The sequence below is a fragment of the Mugil cephalus genome, chromosome 22, assembly GCF_022458985.1.
Source record: "Mugil cephalus isolate CIBA_MC_2020 chromosome 22, CIBA_Mcephalus_1.1, whole genome shotgun sequence".
Classification (NCBI taxonomy): Eukaryota; Metazoa; Chordata; class Actinopteri; order Mugiliformes; family Mugilidae; genus Mugil; species Mugil cephalus.
The window spans coordinates 13,288,534-13,305,405 of record NC_061791.1 but is presented as its reverse complement, the minus strand read 5'-3'; the positions used below and the strand labels follow the sequence as shown (position 1 = coordinate 13,305,405).

General features: G+C 44.0%; 1 protein-coding gene across 4 annotated transcripts in view; it reads left to right on the top strand.

Moving 5' to 3' along the window:
- The window catches only part of tbc1d22a (TBC1 domain family, member 22a), a 134,411-nt gene that overhangs the window by 66,240 nt on the left and 51,299 nt on the right, over positions 1 to 16,872 (top strand). For all 4 annotated transcript variants that reach the window (XM_047575833.1, XM_047575832.1, XM_047575830.1 and 1 more), the window contains one exon: positions 3,604 to 3,710. In XM_047575833.1, the coding sequence (XP_047431789.1) occupies positions 3,604 to 3,710 (107 nt within the window). The remainder of the gene's footprint in view (positions 1 to 3,603; positions 3,711 to 16,872) is intronic.

Here is a 16,872-nt window from a genome sequence, read left to right as displayed (position 1 = left end):
CAGAGCCTGCGTCTGTTTCTGGACTTTAATGTATAGAAAGGCTGCTATTGTTGTTAGCATCACTTCCACCGGCGACCACAGGGGGCACTGTTGCCCTGGAATCCAAGCAGCCCCGAGTCCAGACAGTGCCACTGCATGGCCTCTCCTCCTTTTAGCCCTTCCTCTTGTGTGTCCTTGTTATTCTGATGAGCTATGCCCAATTCCAGTGCAACCACTAGACTCTTGGAAGCCGTCCCTTCTAATCTGCTCCTGAGTCGAGGCCTAGGATTGGAACTCAGCCCGACAGCAAGGTCTCAGCCACGACAGAAGACTGATTTGAGACTTTGGGATACTCAGGGTCTCCCTAAACGCCAGAGCAGTGGCACTTTCACCACCTTGTTAATCAGCAACGACACCACGTGAATTGCCGGTCAGCCTGTTCACAATTAATCTTTTCAACTGCAGATTTAACGCCCTGGCCGGTGCTCAGAGCCGCCGCATCCCGGAGGCCTGCATTCATGCGACGTCACTGTCCTCCGCTTCACTATAGAGGGGCTATCAAATTAAATAGTGTCTCTAAATTGGTCAGATGGTGGCTGCTTTTGTTCCAGCGCTGTGATAACAGCTGCTCCAGCACTACATTTAGGTCTGGTTGATTGTAGTTGACTCCTTCCGTGGCCTCAATTTAAGCCGAGGAGAAATATTATGAGTTTTCATCCCATCAGCTGTCTCAGACTCGCAATATTTTCTTGGTGGGTGACCTCTTTCTCTCTGGATATATTTACACTTCTCAATGCTAACTGATTTTTTTTTTTTTTTTTTAGATCTCATTCCAAAAATTGGATTTTACGAGATTATATCTCTGTATGTTTGCACAAATAATGACTGTTGTGTGTGCCCTGCGGCTGTATTACATTTTTTCTTTTTTGTACTGTGGTTAGAGAATGAAGTATGCTGACATCTAATCACAATGCGCCTCCTGACCACCTCCGTATCTGGTATTAAAGATCTGGTAGCCATGCGAGCAAAATTACATTTTTCGTACGTCTGGACGCGTTGATCTGTCCTGGTGTGTTGGGATGAAAGGGCCTCAGTGAAATGAAGGGATTGTAGCCTCTCCCTCCAGATTTTGTCCATTCTTACGTGACTTTAAACGGAGCAGACAGTGACGAGGGCGCACACACAGACACACACACACACACACACACACGAACATGCAGCCTAGTTGTTAGTAGCTCCGTAGTCATGGCCCGCTGTCAGCTCCCTGTCCGTCTGTCTGTCAGGCCGAGCATGCTCATTACAACCTTGACAACATTCCACTGGGGTTGCCAAGGATACCAAGCAGAGCTGCCAGGTCCTGTATGTATGTGCAAGCGTTTATTGGGAATTCAGACAAATGCATACAACATTTTTTGGCAATGTGACCACACCAGAGAAGCACACACACCTTATCTTTGCTCTTTTTCGTCTCTGACTTCGCCCGCCCCCCCCCCATCCTCTCTCTCTAGATCATTGTTAATCAGTCTCGTCCCATCTCCTCTCCACTGGCTGTCAGTGGCTTGTCAGAAGCCTGTCAAGAGCCCCTGCAGTCCGTCACACACTGCTGCCGTTAATGACATCTGATGACACCCATCGTTGAAGTCACCCGTCGGAGATGACTGGGGGACTCGGTGTGCTCGCAGCTTGGAAATAGTTCCTTTTGTTTGGTCTGCAGTGTGTTTAAGGAGATGTCCACCTAATTTAGCTCTAATTCTTTGCAGGCTCTTTATCCTTCACCTCACCCTTTTTCAGCTTCTTTTGTACAAATTTTTATAGCAACTTACAAATTATATTAAAAGTCTTATTGCAGCTCCCATCTCATCGAATCACTGGCCAGTGTATTGCACCATATAGTTTCAAAGCATATCGTTTCCCTGCATATCGTATTGTATCCTTTCCCAGCGTATCGTTTAATTTCCCAGCATATCGTATTGTTGCCCAAGGTTTCGTTTCGTTTAATTTCGTATCCCCTCAGATCATTTCCCATCGTTTCCCAGCGCATTGTATCATTTCCCTTCATATCTTTTCCCAGCACATCAGATCATTTCCCAGTATCGGTTCCCAGAATATCGCATCGTTTCCCAGCATATCGTATCGTTTCCCTTCATATCGTTTCTCAGCACATCATATCATTTCCCAGTATCGGTTCCCAGTGTATTGTACCGTTTCCCTTTGTATCATTTCCCAGTGTATTGCATTGTTTCCCAGTGTATCATATCGTTTCCCAGTGTATCATATCGTATCGTTTCCCAGCGTATCGTATCATTTCCCAGCGTATCCTATCGTTTCCCAGCGTATCGTACTGTTTCCCTTCGTATCATTTCCCAGCGTATCGTACCATTCCCCAGCGTATCGTATCGTTTCCCAGCATATCATATGGTTTCTCATTGCTTCTCATTCTATTGTATCATATTGTGTCTCATTGTAGGTGAAAATGATAAAATTATGACATTCAGGCAAAGAAATGATAAGATATATGATCGTAGGCAAGTAGTACGGTAAAAAACTATAAAAGAAAAATTGAAGGAAACTCTTGAAGTTAGGGACATGATTTTTGACTAGTAATTTAACTCCAGCTAGTTCAAATAGAGAAACAAAGTTGCACAATTTCTTTCATTTTTCCTTTGTCTTCGATATAAAAAAGGACACGTTATGCTTCGTTTGGATAGACTATGACTTTTTCTTGAATATAAAAGGTTGAAGTGCTGTTTTAAAAAGCTGATAATCATTTGCTGTCTTCCCACATGCTGCCATGCCATCTTCACTGCTTCACCCTCCTCTTTATTATTCCTGTGCTCCAGTCTGTCAGCGTCTTCGTTCCTTTCCATACGTCTCTTTCATAAGACACCCCCTTACCTCTTCCCTTTCTCCCACTCTCCCCATTGAATTTGTCCTTCCCTTGCACTTGTGACTTTCTTGTTCCCCTCTCTGAATGGCGGGCTTATGACGCAGACCCCTGCTGCGGTGGGAGCCTTGAATGACTCTCCATATCTCTCTCTTCCATTCTCCTTTCTCTGCCATATTTACTTTTAAGTGGAACTGTCATGGTTATTTCACCAAACACAGTGTATGTAATATTACTGTGTTGGATATTCATGGTACATGTTTTTATACAATGAGGGACACATTTTTGAAAGTAATCGCTGTGAGCCGAAAGCTTGGGCTTCAGACTGATGTTTTTTCTACTTTGGCAATGAACTGACGTCAGCACATCACCGATATCTTTATGTCTGCCACAGACAAAGCACGCCTACAAAGTGAGGCAGTACAACAGCTCCTAGCCCCATGAGAGGTTACCCAGAAGTTGGCCAATCAGAAACCAGCTAACTTTTAGGGAGCGGGTGTTAATGAGACAAGTGTGTAAACTCCTTTTTTCTGATACAGTAGGATTTGAGGTTGCAATTTATGAGATTCATCTGTGAATCAGGCAGAGTGGAGTCCCAGAATAAAAATGCAGATCTGGAAGTGACCTCAATATGTCCCCCTTTAACTCAAATTCCTATTTTCTTTCACCCATCTCTCTCCTTTCCACCTCCTGCGCAGGAAATTCCTCACTCTCTGTCGTTCTCATTTTCTCTTCTCTAGAGGAAGAAGTAGAGAACTTTGACGTGTCCAGTCTCCAGGAAGAGGCTCTGAAGAACATCGAGGCTGACAGCTTCTGGTGCATGAGCAAACTGCTGGATGGCATCCAGGTAAGCATGTCTGTGTTAACAAGACGCAGCTTGTCCAAGAGCAAACCTCAAGATTTAATTTGTCCAGAATCGGATCAATATATTTATATTTCTACGTTGTACGAAAATTTGGGGTGACTTCATCATCACTTAGAGCTGAGATGGAAAGAGGAAGTGAAAGTCTGTCTGTACTGTTGTGTTGACGAGACATCACACTAATATACAAAGACAGTGGGCTAACTCGTTTTAGCCTCCTGGCGGGGACAGGCTGAATAAATCAGAATCCGCACGCTTCACACGACTTCCACAGCTTTTTTCCCCAGAGTTCAGATCAGTGTGGACAGTCTTAAGTCCTTCTTTCTGTATTAACTACAAGATTCTCAGTGATCCAGGTCATGATATGTCCAAAACAATGAAGCTTTAACCAAAGCATCTGGACTCTTGAAGGCATCAGCAATAACAACAAGTGCCATCTTCCGTTCTTAATGACTGGCGAGGAGTTTAGGATTGTATATGGATCATTTTGGGGTGGTGTCTACTTGAAAGTCAGATAACCAGAGTGTGTTAAAAACAAAATACCCACCATTAGAGGATTTTTTTCAAATTCTTCAAACTGTCCTGTTTCTTTTGTACAATCAGTGGTTCCCTAACAACCCATTAGTGGTCAGTTGTAAGTGTACTTTACAGTAGATTTTTACCTTACAGCTGACAACATTGCTTATGATGGCTAATATAATCAGCTATCATCTGCATAGAACTACTTTTTTGGTTATTTCCAAATTACTGTTCTTTGAAATCAGCCAATGTTTCCTGAAACTTAGTGTATTTCTTAGGTTATTCACATGAAAAACACCACACGCAGTTGACTCATAATAAAAACAAGTGTGCTAGAAAGCAAAGCGCAAGCTTGGCACCTCTGTCACTTCCATATCCCTGGACAAAGCGTGGAGTGGGTGTCAATGTCGGGTTATCGGTTTTGGAAAGGTACTGACAATGGACGACACAAACACCAGGTATCGACCGTCCGACACGCTGTTAGGACAGGCCATAAATCCCACTTAATAATACTTGTTCTGTTTTCACTCGTTACATACCACAACTTTCAAATTTAATTGTACTTTTCCACTCCACAGGACCACATTTAAGCCATGACTCGCTTTTCCACTGTTCAAATCCTTTTCAGTATGTGCATGAAATAACAGATAACCAGTTTTATGCACAGCATCGGGGTGGTCTTACATCCCTGTATGTTATAAAGCCAGCAGGACCTCTTGTGTAAGCAATATGTATGCAACAGCTTTTCTGTGCGGCTTTCGGAAATGTGATTGTCTTGCATATTCTAATGCAGGCCCGAGCGTCTGGAGAGTGGATAATTGCATACAGACCGCAAAACCAAACTTCATTTTGTTTCATCATTTCTTCCCAAAGCCTTTTCGCCCACCAGCTCTCTTAATCGACCTCACTCTCAGCGGTCATGGTTGAGCCATCTGTCAATTCTAAACGTGCCTACCCGGGCCGGTGGTGGATTTGCCCTCAACAGCACCAGTGTTACTTAGCATCCTCGATTTTCTGCCTCTGTTGTTTTTGTTGTGGCATTACGTTCAACAGTCTTTAGCTTCGTAGTTTGTGTTTAAGGTGTCTCATACTCATCATAACATTCCAACATTTTTTTGCCATATTTTTATTCTTCCTGAAATACAGATAATACTGAAGGTTGGTTTATTTCCTGGTTGTACCAGGTTGTTTCATGTTTCAGCACAGCTTCTCTTGTCATTGCTTCCTGGCAGTGTTTAAGAAACACCTGCCAAGTCTCCCCAGTCGGGTCAATGACCTTAATCTAAAGTAACACTTAGGAGAATGGCCACAGCAGTTTAGTCTTTAAATGTATCGATTAGCCAATATGGTGTTGTTGTATGGAAATGAGTGTTTTAAGGGTAAAAGAAACATCCGGAAGCTTGAGTCTTTAATAGATGAGCCACAAAAAAAAAAAAAAAAAACACTACTCAGGGAAGTGAACAAGACTGATGATCTAAAAACAATTCTTCTGGAAAACCCGAGTCCTGGCATTTATGTTCCCTTGACACATACCGCCACCTGAAGATTGTTGCAGACCAATCATACCCCCATGGCAACAGGAAGGTTGTGTTCCTTGGATCCTGTTCTCATGTTGTTGTTGTCATGTTGGCTCTTTGTAGGGACTTTTGGGAGTGGGCAGGGGTCAGCAGTAGCCCATCTGTTTGATCGGACCACACTGGCCAGGTTTCGCTCCCCATGTGCATCAATGAGCCTTAGCTGCCCACAACCCAGTTGCTGGTTCACCATTTTTCCTTCCTTGGATCCATTCCTCTAGCCATAAAAATGTTGCCCTTTCTCAAAGATGCTCAAAGCTGCTCGATCCACCCATTTTACCTGCTTCTAACAAATTAACTTTGAGGACAAAGCCTTTGCCTCGCAGCCTAATATGCCCCTACCAGTGAAAAGGGCCGTGATGACCAGATAATCAGTGTTATTTAAAAATGGGCTTAATGCTGCCTAACCTTAGACCAAAGGTAGTTAGTAGCGAGGAGCATGTGTAAAATGTGAACGTCCATAAATAACCATCAGTTGGTAGGCTATTCATTCAGGAAATTAATAGATGCCGTGCCTTGTTGCCCCTGAGAGAGCAAGACAGAAAGAAAAGAGAGCCGAGGAAGTAAGAGAAGAATGGAGTGTGTGTTTCTGCGTATGCTTTTGTATGTGCGTGGGTGTGTGTTTTTTTATTTTGTCCCCGCGCTTGTGTTTGTTTGTGACCTTGCCTCCAAACTAATTATGTGCAATGCACCAGGGAAACCCCTCCCACCCCCACCCCACCACTGATGCTTCCTAAACAATCTGATGGAGGCTGAGTGCCTCGGCGCCATAATTAGCTGGCGATCCTCGCTCTGACCTCATCTCAAGCCCTCTCGCGTTCACCGTCCACTATTACACTCAACCGAGGGCGTGAGGGTGGGGGTCCGGCGGCGAGCGGTGGAAGTCTGTCTGTACAATTACATTTTTGCATTGCCTTTTAAGCACCTTATGTGTTCGGGTGTTTCCCGTGGAGCCACACTGGTGTCCAGTCTCTTTGAACGGGGGAAAATATTTAAAGATGCAAAACAAACTTTTAAGTAGGATGCCTGAGAACCGCTAAATGGTTGGGAAATTCCATGAAGAGAAATTTGCTTCCTCCCATCCATCCATGAACCACAGCTGGTGTGCTTTTCTTGCAGTTTTATATAATTACCTGGTGTACAGTGGATTTTTTTCCCCCCTCTATCTTTTAATACAGTAAATTGGCCATTAGCTCCTGTTTTAGTGCTTCACCACTATCCTCCTCTCTCACCTAAAAGTGTACACACTGTTTTGGCTGTCAATTCGGTTAAGCCGCTCCTCTAATGAGCTGCTGCTTTAATTGGCACCGCCGCAGCCCCCTCCTCTAAAGAGCAAGCTGGGTTGAACGATAGGTTAGCGAGATCCAGGCGCTTTCTAATGTCCGTGTTGACAAAATCAGACTAACTGGGTGATTTTCGTGCGAGGAACATGACTTGCCTTGTTAGTCTTCACAGTTGTGGGGTGCTAAAATGTCCCCTTTAATAACCAGGGGACTGTAAGAGCAACACTATTCATGTGTGTATTGTGAATGAAATTAAAGCGAGGACTGCACGCATGTTGCTTTAGGGGACGGCGAGTGACAGTTTCATGGGGTTAATGAATGAAGACGGACATTCTTCTGACCCGGTGTGACATTTTTAGACAGTGTTAAATGGAAACGAAGTCGTGTGCGAGTGTGTTTTATGACAAGATAACAGCACGCAGCCCTCCATGGGCCATTTACACATCAAACAAGTAGCTCACATTTTCTACTTCTAGGTCTGAATGATCAAAAAACATGGTTGGAATACCTGAGCTGCTTGACTACATGGGCGCATATTAGTCATTTTCAAATGGGGCAGTGTTTATCAAGGCTTACGGTTATTCAGGCATATGATCCATTTTACATTAGCCGTCATAATTCTTCAGAAATGTAATATATTTCAGTGACGGCTTGATGAAAAATAAATGAACAAAAAAGAGTAAATGGGGTTCCTACAGATCAATACATTTACCCATTTCAGTCACAACTCTGTTAAGTTGACCCCCATGTTGCCCCAGTCTCTGCAGCAACCAATTAGTCTTGTACTGTGCTAAATTGGACAGCGCCTCTGGCTAACTTAACTAATTTAACTTGTTAAAATGCTTCCACATCTGCTGTTCCAATGAATTTAAATGAAACTGTCATCTCTGCCCAAGATCGCGTTGTTGATTTAAACGCGTCTTGTTAATCCCTGACCATGATATATTATTAACGTCTGCAATAAAAACAGTCATTCAAAGCTTTAGTAATTTAATCTTTGTCACATTTGCTGTGATATAAACAGCTCCGAGCTGCCGGGCGCGCCGTGTGGCTGCCATGTGCCTTCCATGCGCAGCCACCGCGCTTACCTGCCGTGCCCAGGGAGGGAAATGAAGTCAAAAAGTTTGAAAAGTCCATTATTCCGCCAGCACGCCCCCGAGGGCTCTCAGTTTTAAAGGCAGCAGATGAAAACCTGCCTTTTATGCTAATTCTGCAGATATGCTTTTTACAGCAGGGGCTCTTAAATGTATTTTTCCAGCCCAGGACCTAAGTTTGAGAAATTTAATTTTGCCTTGGGAGCCGAACTTATTATATTTCAACAGGAGTCTTGACAAATGGGGGGCCTCCGACATGAAAATGTCTGTGACCCTCTTTTGGTTACACCGCCATGGTTCGCCTTACTGCTTCATGGCGTGATGCAAACTTGTTTGGAAATGCGCAGTTTATTCATCAGCCGTAGATTTGTTACTTTTAACTTGACATCAGAGTTACTCTGGTTTATAGAGTGGTGAAAATCTTTTCACAAATGGCCCATCAAGAATAACGAGTGCCAGCAGTTCCAGTGCAATTTGATGCACTGAAATAGGTGCAGCATGTCAGATACTTTCAGTGGCAGTCTCGAAACTCTTCAGTGAATGTTAAGTTGCTATCTATCACGAAATAACATGACAAAATGATGTCTGAGCCTCTGATCCACTGAGGAAATTATAGGGAAGTCCTTCCATTTACAGTATTCAGAAGAGGGTGGTTTGGAGACTTTCCCGCCTAAAATCGCAGGCCGTGCATGGGAAGCGACTATAATAAATCAGGCAGAAGTTATCTGTGTGCTGGTGACAGCTAAGTTTAACGGACTGACATTTTCACAAAGGGCACGTTCCCTCAGTATGACTTGTGAAGCGCCATCACTCGTTGCCCAACTACTGCTCTAATTGAAGGTACGCATTTGACCAAGAGCAGTGGAAATGCCTGGATGTGTTCATGTCTTTTGTTCACGTCCGTTCTTTTTGGAGGACCCACCAGGAGGTACCTTGGGACAACTAGATCTTCGAGATATTACGTTTAAGTTTCACAAACCCGTATAATGTGAACCTTCTACAGTTTGATCGGCAACAGGATAACTGAACAGCATTTAATTAATGTAAAATCCACAAAGATTACACGGTCAACAACTCCCTCTTTTGCTGCTGCACATCTGAGCTACCTCCAGCCCCCATCCTCGGAGCGCGAGCCAGTCGGAATCTGTCCACTCATCGTCAAGGCAACCATCTGTTTTCGCGACGCCAGCCAAAGATGGGGTCTCCCGAGAGTGGAGAACAGGGGTCCGAGGAACGACGTTTAGCAGACGGCAACAGGACCGAACCAGACGCCGTGTCCTGTTCCGATTTCCCCAAGGATCCCCGACTGTCACCTCGGGCTGTCACTCAATCCACTTCCCACGCGATCGCGGAAGGAGTGATCCGCCAGGTGGTGCGTTCTGCGTGTGTGATGCTTGACAGTATGTTCGTATATGTGTTTGTGTTGCCTGGTGTTTTGTGTATTTAGCCAGCGTCGGGGAACAACTTTGACTTAACACTCACACTTCCAGCTGTAAGTGAAGTTCTACATACTTATCCTGTGGATCTCATTCTTTGACGGGTTAAGCAGCATCATGTTTACTGAGGTAGCTTACATGCAGGTCACTCAATATAGGGGCAGTAACAGCTGCTAGGGAAAAGAGGCGAGGATAAAGACTTAGCCTGAAAAATCTGGCAGAGGACTGATGGATGGATGGATACATTATGGCAGACAGAAAAGAGTGTGTGCTGTTATGTTAGATAAGAACCTTGGTAGCAGGGAGACAAGTGGTGTTGATTACATCAGCGGTCATGTAAGGCTGTTTAGGTTTCTTTATATAGCCCAGCTTCTGCACTGAGGCAGACTGAGAGTACACTGAGCCAAAACTTTACGACCGATGGCTGTTGATGGGCAGTTCATCTCAGCAAACCAGTGCATGAGAAGAGAAATGGAAGTAACAAACATAAATAAAATGATGAAGTTCAAGGGCACACTTGGTACAAGTCTGTTATGTCACATATTCATCGGATCTCGACGGCATGGTCTCGTAGACAAGGGGTGCAACCCAACGTGATCCCAAGCAGGCAGGAACAGTACCAGGATAACCTTTAAATAAAGAACTCTCCAAATGTTTCCCTTTGCTTTAGTGCAAAGAAGCGCGAGAACATTATGGCAGTATTTACATTTCATGAGCTACCCTTTTACAAAACCAAAAGTGCAACTTTAACTGAAACGAAAAGACCTCGAGTGGACAAAATAAGCTTAGCAATTACTTAGCGTTTGGCCATATCCTGTCTCAGGCCTTGACACCAGCTCACTTTCCCACATAAAACGTGTCGTCTGCAACAAGTGTTACTTATCTGGTGTATTCCGAACACTGACATGTGCTTTTATATTTTATAATAATAATCATTACTCTCTTTATGTATGAGTGGTCATCATGTAGACTTGTCTCTGAAACCTTTAGCTGACTGCACCTGCACCTCATAACATGGGATTTCATGCAACACAGTATAAAAGATTTTCTGACAAAGAAAATACCAAGAGTTTAAATGGTATATATGTAAGGAGTTCTCTTGGATTGAAAGTGATTTTCTGATCTAATTGTACCAGAAACGTGCACTTAGGTAAGAGTTCATGCGTTTACATTCACTTGAGTTGCCAGGCTACGGAGTGCTTTCTCCGCTAATGGCACATATATGAGAAACGCGTTCTTTGTAATTGGTTCAGGTAATTAGAGAAACCTAATTTCTCCAGTTTGAGGATGCAGGATGCCTCATCCATGCATATAGGTAATTAGGTTTCCAATAGGCTTCATCAACCTCTCATTTCTTTCACCGTGGCCCAGCCCCCAGCATATCATGTATATCTACATGTAGATATACACTACCAGTCAAAAGCTTGGACATACCTTCTTGTGTCCAAACTTTTGACTAGCAGTGTACATGTTCTCACAAGTCAAGACCATCTTGACTATAAAATGCATGTTTGTTTGTTTTTTTAACCAGTGTAATATATCATAGTAGAACTTCTGTCCCTATAATAAAACGGATACTCCAAACTTGAAATGCAAGCAGTTGCACTAGAAGTCTATATTTTTTTTCTCACTTCTCACCCTCAACTACTTAGTGAAGCTGAGAAAGTGCCAGATTTGGGTAGAAGAGTCCATAGACATGCCAGAGGCATGACTTCAAGGATGCCATGGTTGGCTGGTCAACCTGTCCTCCCACACTTTCCTCTAGTGCCTCTAGTTGTTTTTTCTTCTCTGAAATATCTTAGCACTGTGTGGTTTGGATTAACATGCATTTCCATGTCATTTCGTACACATACTGTATAAACACAGCTTCGGTCTACTCACATTGCTCTCTAGTGTCATCAGAGGTTTTGCCAATGCTATAAGAATCTCAACATGACTGGAATAGACTGGAATAATCTTTGGTAGAGACATTCACATATCTCAGATCTTTGTGATCCACTGACATTCCCCATAGTGCTGCTAAAATTGACAGTTTTGGTTTCTCAACAACAAGTGACATTCATCATTTTTTCAGGAAGAGGTTTGTCCATTCCATTTTCTTTACTATTCCTCTTACTACGCTTGTGTTGGGAGAAACCTTTCGTTTAAATGTGTGTCCATATACTGTATTAAATAATGGTGATTGAGCCTCTGACCCACTAATGAAAGTACAAATTCCAAATTGACCTTTCGCAAAACCCCCCAAACTGTCACTGTCTAATCATACATCCTAGCAACTGTGTAAACAAGGTCCGTCAAGGACTTCCGACAAGCAAAATATTGAAGCGGCATGCCTATGGCATATACAAATCAGACACTAGGTACTCCAAGAGTTTCACTCGGGGAATCGTGTCCTTCCTGAAGCTGAAAACACAACAGGAGTGGATCAAATTGTGTGGAAAGCCTCACTGTAAGGCTAGAATGGGCTAAAGCCAACTAGTTAACTTCGAGCTAGCATGACGCTCATTTATACAAATATATATATATCAAAGTTAGGGTTACTATTGGCGGTTATTAGTAATTTTAGTGTCTAACTAATGTTATTTAACTAAATGTTAGCTAACTTTAGCTCTTGTGTTGGATCTCAATGCTGGGAGCTCTCTCTAACGTTATGTTTCGTCAGTGTACATCAAAGTTGAACAACAGGCTATTATTTTATAGCATTTTGTGAATGGACAGCCTACTCCCGAGGCTGTGCTCATTGTATTTGAGGTAGAGGTCATGGGATTTCTCAGATTTTGCCATTGACCGGTATGCTTTTGCCTCGATAATCGTATTTTCCCCTTTGTTGCATGTTTTATTATTTTGGATATATCCCTCCACTGCATACTAGAACCCTTTTTGCATCGATCTGGAGGATATCTCGCAGGCATTGCTTCTCCCCGCCACGACACTGTGTTGAGACTCCATCGGCGTCAAGAAGCTTGACAGGACAGGCTAGCAACAGTAACTAAGGCTGAGGGGCTTTGGGGGAAAGGTCCACTGGGCGTCATCGCCAACATTATGATGCAGGATCCCAAATGTTCCATTAGACAGACTTTTCTAGACAGACAGGTGATGGTATTGTGGTAGACTCACTCCTCAACCTACCTGTGTGTGAAATTACTTATGCTCTGCTTGAGACTAAAGTCTACTATGGAGAAACAAAGAAAAATATAGACGATGTCACAGAAGCAATACTGTTTGTATCCCTGGGGAGTGAGGTCCAAAATTATTTCAATTCAGCTCAGTTTCATTTATATAGTTTCTCTGTAAATTGCCTCAAGATGCTTACAAAACCCGGCCTGAAGCCGATTTGGTGCCACCGAAGAGATTGCCACTTTAACTCTAAATCCCCCAGTGCTGCGTGGTCTCACCCAGCCGTTGCCATGGCTGTATTTTCTCAGTCGGCTTTGATGGCCTGTGCTGTGAACACATTTTAGCTGTTGCCAAAATATAATCTGAGCTTGATACCAATCCACACCTCCCGCAGATTATCACTCATTTTAGTCTAGTAACACCAGCTGGACGAATCGCACTCCTGCGCCTTCAAATTTCTGCACTCCCCTTACCTTTTTCTTGGAGCTGCCAATACAAATTTAGGATTCCGGCCCTCACAATCAAGGCCATAGATGTTCCCGCGGTCTCAAAGCGGTGGAATGAAATCTGGCCGATCCCCCTGTAGCTCTGAACAACTGTAATTGTTCGCACCTTTTGTCGACACCTCGCCGCAACCTGTCATCTCTCTCATATAATCACTTTCTGCTTCTCTCAGCCTTTCTCTCTCGCATGTACCTGTGAATGACAGATCATTGGCCCGTCCTTCAGTCCTTCTCTGCAACACTGTGTCCATTATTGTCTCGCCTTTATCTTGACCTGTCATCTCCCGCCCCCCCCCCCTTCTGTCCTCTCGTCTCTCTCTCCCTCTCTCCCCCGCACACACGTATCTCTGCGGCGGCGTTGTGTTGGTTCTGTCCAACTCGCTGATAGACATCCGGTGCCACAAAAGGAGGCAATCTTAGTCCAGCGTGGGGCCATTGTTGTCTCTAATAGAATAGACTGAGAGGTGAAGAGGAGCTATTGATTCAGCTGACTGAGGGAGAAGAGCGAGGGAGAGACGGAGAGACGGGGGAACAAAGGAGGAGAGAAATGGAGGCTGTTGACACCTGACTCGGAAAGAAAAGCGGACTTTATGTTGGCGCGGTGTGCGTCCCCTCGTTTAATGCGGGCGAGCCGGAGCAGTTCCACTTACTTAGTTGTTGGGTCAGATGTGGTGCATGGACAGATGGCAGGAGAAGAGGGGAATGTATGAATAATAAAGGAGTGACAGTTGATTTCCCCCTGTTGCCTCAGCTGATCAAAGATCCGACTTATTGGATTTGACAATGAGAGGAAGAGAGTGGAAGGACGGCAGGAGTAAAAAAAAAAAAAAAAGAAGAAGGGGTGGGGGGGAATTAGAAAATGCGACAAAAATGCAAATGGCAAAAAAAGGTAAGTAAAGAAGAGAAAATGGGAGGAGGAGGAGGAGGAGAGGCAACAAGCCGGGGGGAAGGGAATGACTACAGGAAGGTTCAAAATGAGATGAAAGAATGGCGAATGCTTGTCTTCGTCACAAATGTGTCTCAAGGAGAGAGAGAGTGAGAGAGAGAAACGAAAACAGATGTGACTAAATAACAATCAGTCACCAAACAAAATGCACAGCAGCGTGGAGCAAAATAAAACACCAGGGAGCAAACAAAGCAGAGGAGACGTAATAGCATGTTCAAAACACTTAGTCAAGTCTAGCCTCATTAGCATCACCAAAAGTAATGAAAGTGGAAAATGGAGAACAGAAGGTGGGGGACGCGATGGTATAGAATGAGATGAGAGAAGGGAGGGATGCTGAAGGATTAAGATCTTGAAAGCAGAGATGAAAAGAGTACTTAGAGAAAAAACAGGTCCTAAGTGTTTGAGAGACGGTATGTTGTGCAAGTCGTGCATAGTGCGTAGTGTGAACAACTACTTCCTTCTTTCCTTGCTGCCTTGCTTTCTTGCTTCGTTCGTTCGTTCGCTCCTTCCTTCCTTCCTTCCCTACCTACCTTCCTTCCTCCCCCGCTTCCTTCGTTCCTACCCTTTTCCTTACCTTCCAAAGTGTACACAAGTATAGCAATGACTCAGGAACTCCTTCCTTCCTTCCTTCCTTCCTTCCTTCCCTACCTACCTTCCTTCCTCCCCCGCTTCCTTCGTTCCTACCCTTTTCCTTACCTTCCAAAGTGTACACAAGTATAGCAATGACTCAGGAACTCCTTCCTTCCTTCCTTCCTTCCTTCCTTCCCTCCCTACCTCCCTACCTCCCTTCCTTCCTCTCTTCCTTCATTCCTTCCCTTTTCCTTACCTTCCAAAATGTTCAGAAGTGTAGCAATGCCTCATCAGCTCCTTCCTTCCTTCCTTCCTTCCTTCCTGTCTCACTTCCTTCGTTCCTACCCTTTTCCCTACCTTCCAAAGTGTATGGTGTGAAGTATAGCAATGCCTTATCAGCTCCTTCCTTCCTTGCTTCCTTCCCTTCCAAAATGTACAGAAGTATAGCAGTGTCTCAGCAACTCCTTCCTTCCTTCCTTCCTTCCTTACCTCCTTACCTACCTACCTCCCTACCTTCCTTCCTCTCTCGCTTCCTTCGTTCCTACCCTTTTCCTTACCTTCCAAATGTGCAGAAATGTAGCAATGTCTCAGCAACTACTTCCTTCCTTCCTTCCTTCCTTCCTTGCTCGCCTCAACAATTGCTTCCTTCTTCCCTCCCTCCGTCCGTCCAAAAACGGACTTCTGCCCGCGTTTCCGTCCGTCCTTCCTTGCGAGTGTTGACAGAAGCAATGCCTCAACAGTGTCAGCGCCGAAGCAGAAAACTGCAAGCTAGCAAACAAGGACATAAACAAAACATGATTTCAAATATTAAGAAGCGTTCTTTGGCAAAGATTTATGAAAGAAACAATGCATTCGGCACCTTTGTAGTAGAGAACCCCACACAATACTTTAAAAAATGTAGCGTATGAATTAAAAATGTCATCTCCCCGAGGTTTGTTTGTGCAGCCTCCGAACGAGGCTGTGGCTGCTCATACAAACGACCCGGTTCATCTTCTGTTCAGTCCAAACTCCGGCCTGTTAATTTTGCCAGAAACCGAGATAAAATCTATAACTAACTGCACGGAGGAACTTTTTTTTTTTGTTTGTTTTTTTGCTGGAAAACGTAAAAGAAAACAAAAGAATATGTGAATCCACTAAAAAATGATGAGTCGTACCTTTAACAGCAATGGAGTTTGTGCTCCCTACAAGCAATCATTTCTAGGTTGCTCGTGGCAGACGCACGCAAAAATATGAGTGTCAGCCGGGCAGAGTGATAAGAAAAAGACAAAAGAGACGCAGGGAAAATAAATGTGCAAATAGGGGGAAAGAAAAAAAAAAGGCGAATGCGTGTGAGAATTCAAATACAAGTTATACAACTAAAGAATGCATGAAGGTGAACGCGAAAAGGGATGCAGGAAGAAGAAGCTGGAGAGAGTGAGTGTGGGAGAGAGAGAAAGTGAGAAAGGCAGTTGATTAAAGCCAGCAGCTTCAATAATGCAAATGTAATTACTTGTACTGGCCCTCACACTTGCTTAGCACCTAACCACATTAGCACAGGGGTGGTGTAAAAAGAGTGAGGCAGAGAGGCTCGGAAAGGAAAATGGAGACCTTGAACAAATGGACATTAGCAAAAAAGCAAAAAAAAACAAAACAAAAAGAAGTGAAATGCAATTTGAATAAAGGGAAGGAAGGAAATATTTTGGGGAGGAAGAGGTGGAGATGGCAAGGGAAGCAAGAAATGATCTGAGAGGAAGAGAAAATGCTAAGCAACAACGAGATGTGGCCATTGGTTTCCTGTTGAGACGAACATCCAAAATGCAGCCCTGTTCAGACTCGACATTAACATTTCAATCCCATATGGGAGATGCGTTTCAGGTGTGATCGCTCGGACCGCATTTAGAGGTGACCCGGGCTGCTTCAGCAGTGTGAACACACATGTATCCTGGCCACATTGAGGAACTCCTCTATATAAGCACTGGATTGCCTCGTTCATTTATCCCAGCAAAACACACAGGAATGATGTTGATTTGAGGCAACAATGATTCTCAGTCATGTTTTGAGATGGGGCCATTTTCCCTAGTAGTCTGCTGTGTGCCAAATTGCCTGTTTGTTTGCATATAGCCGAG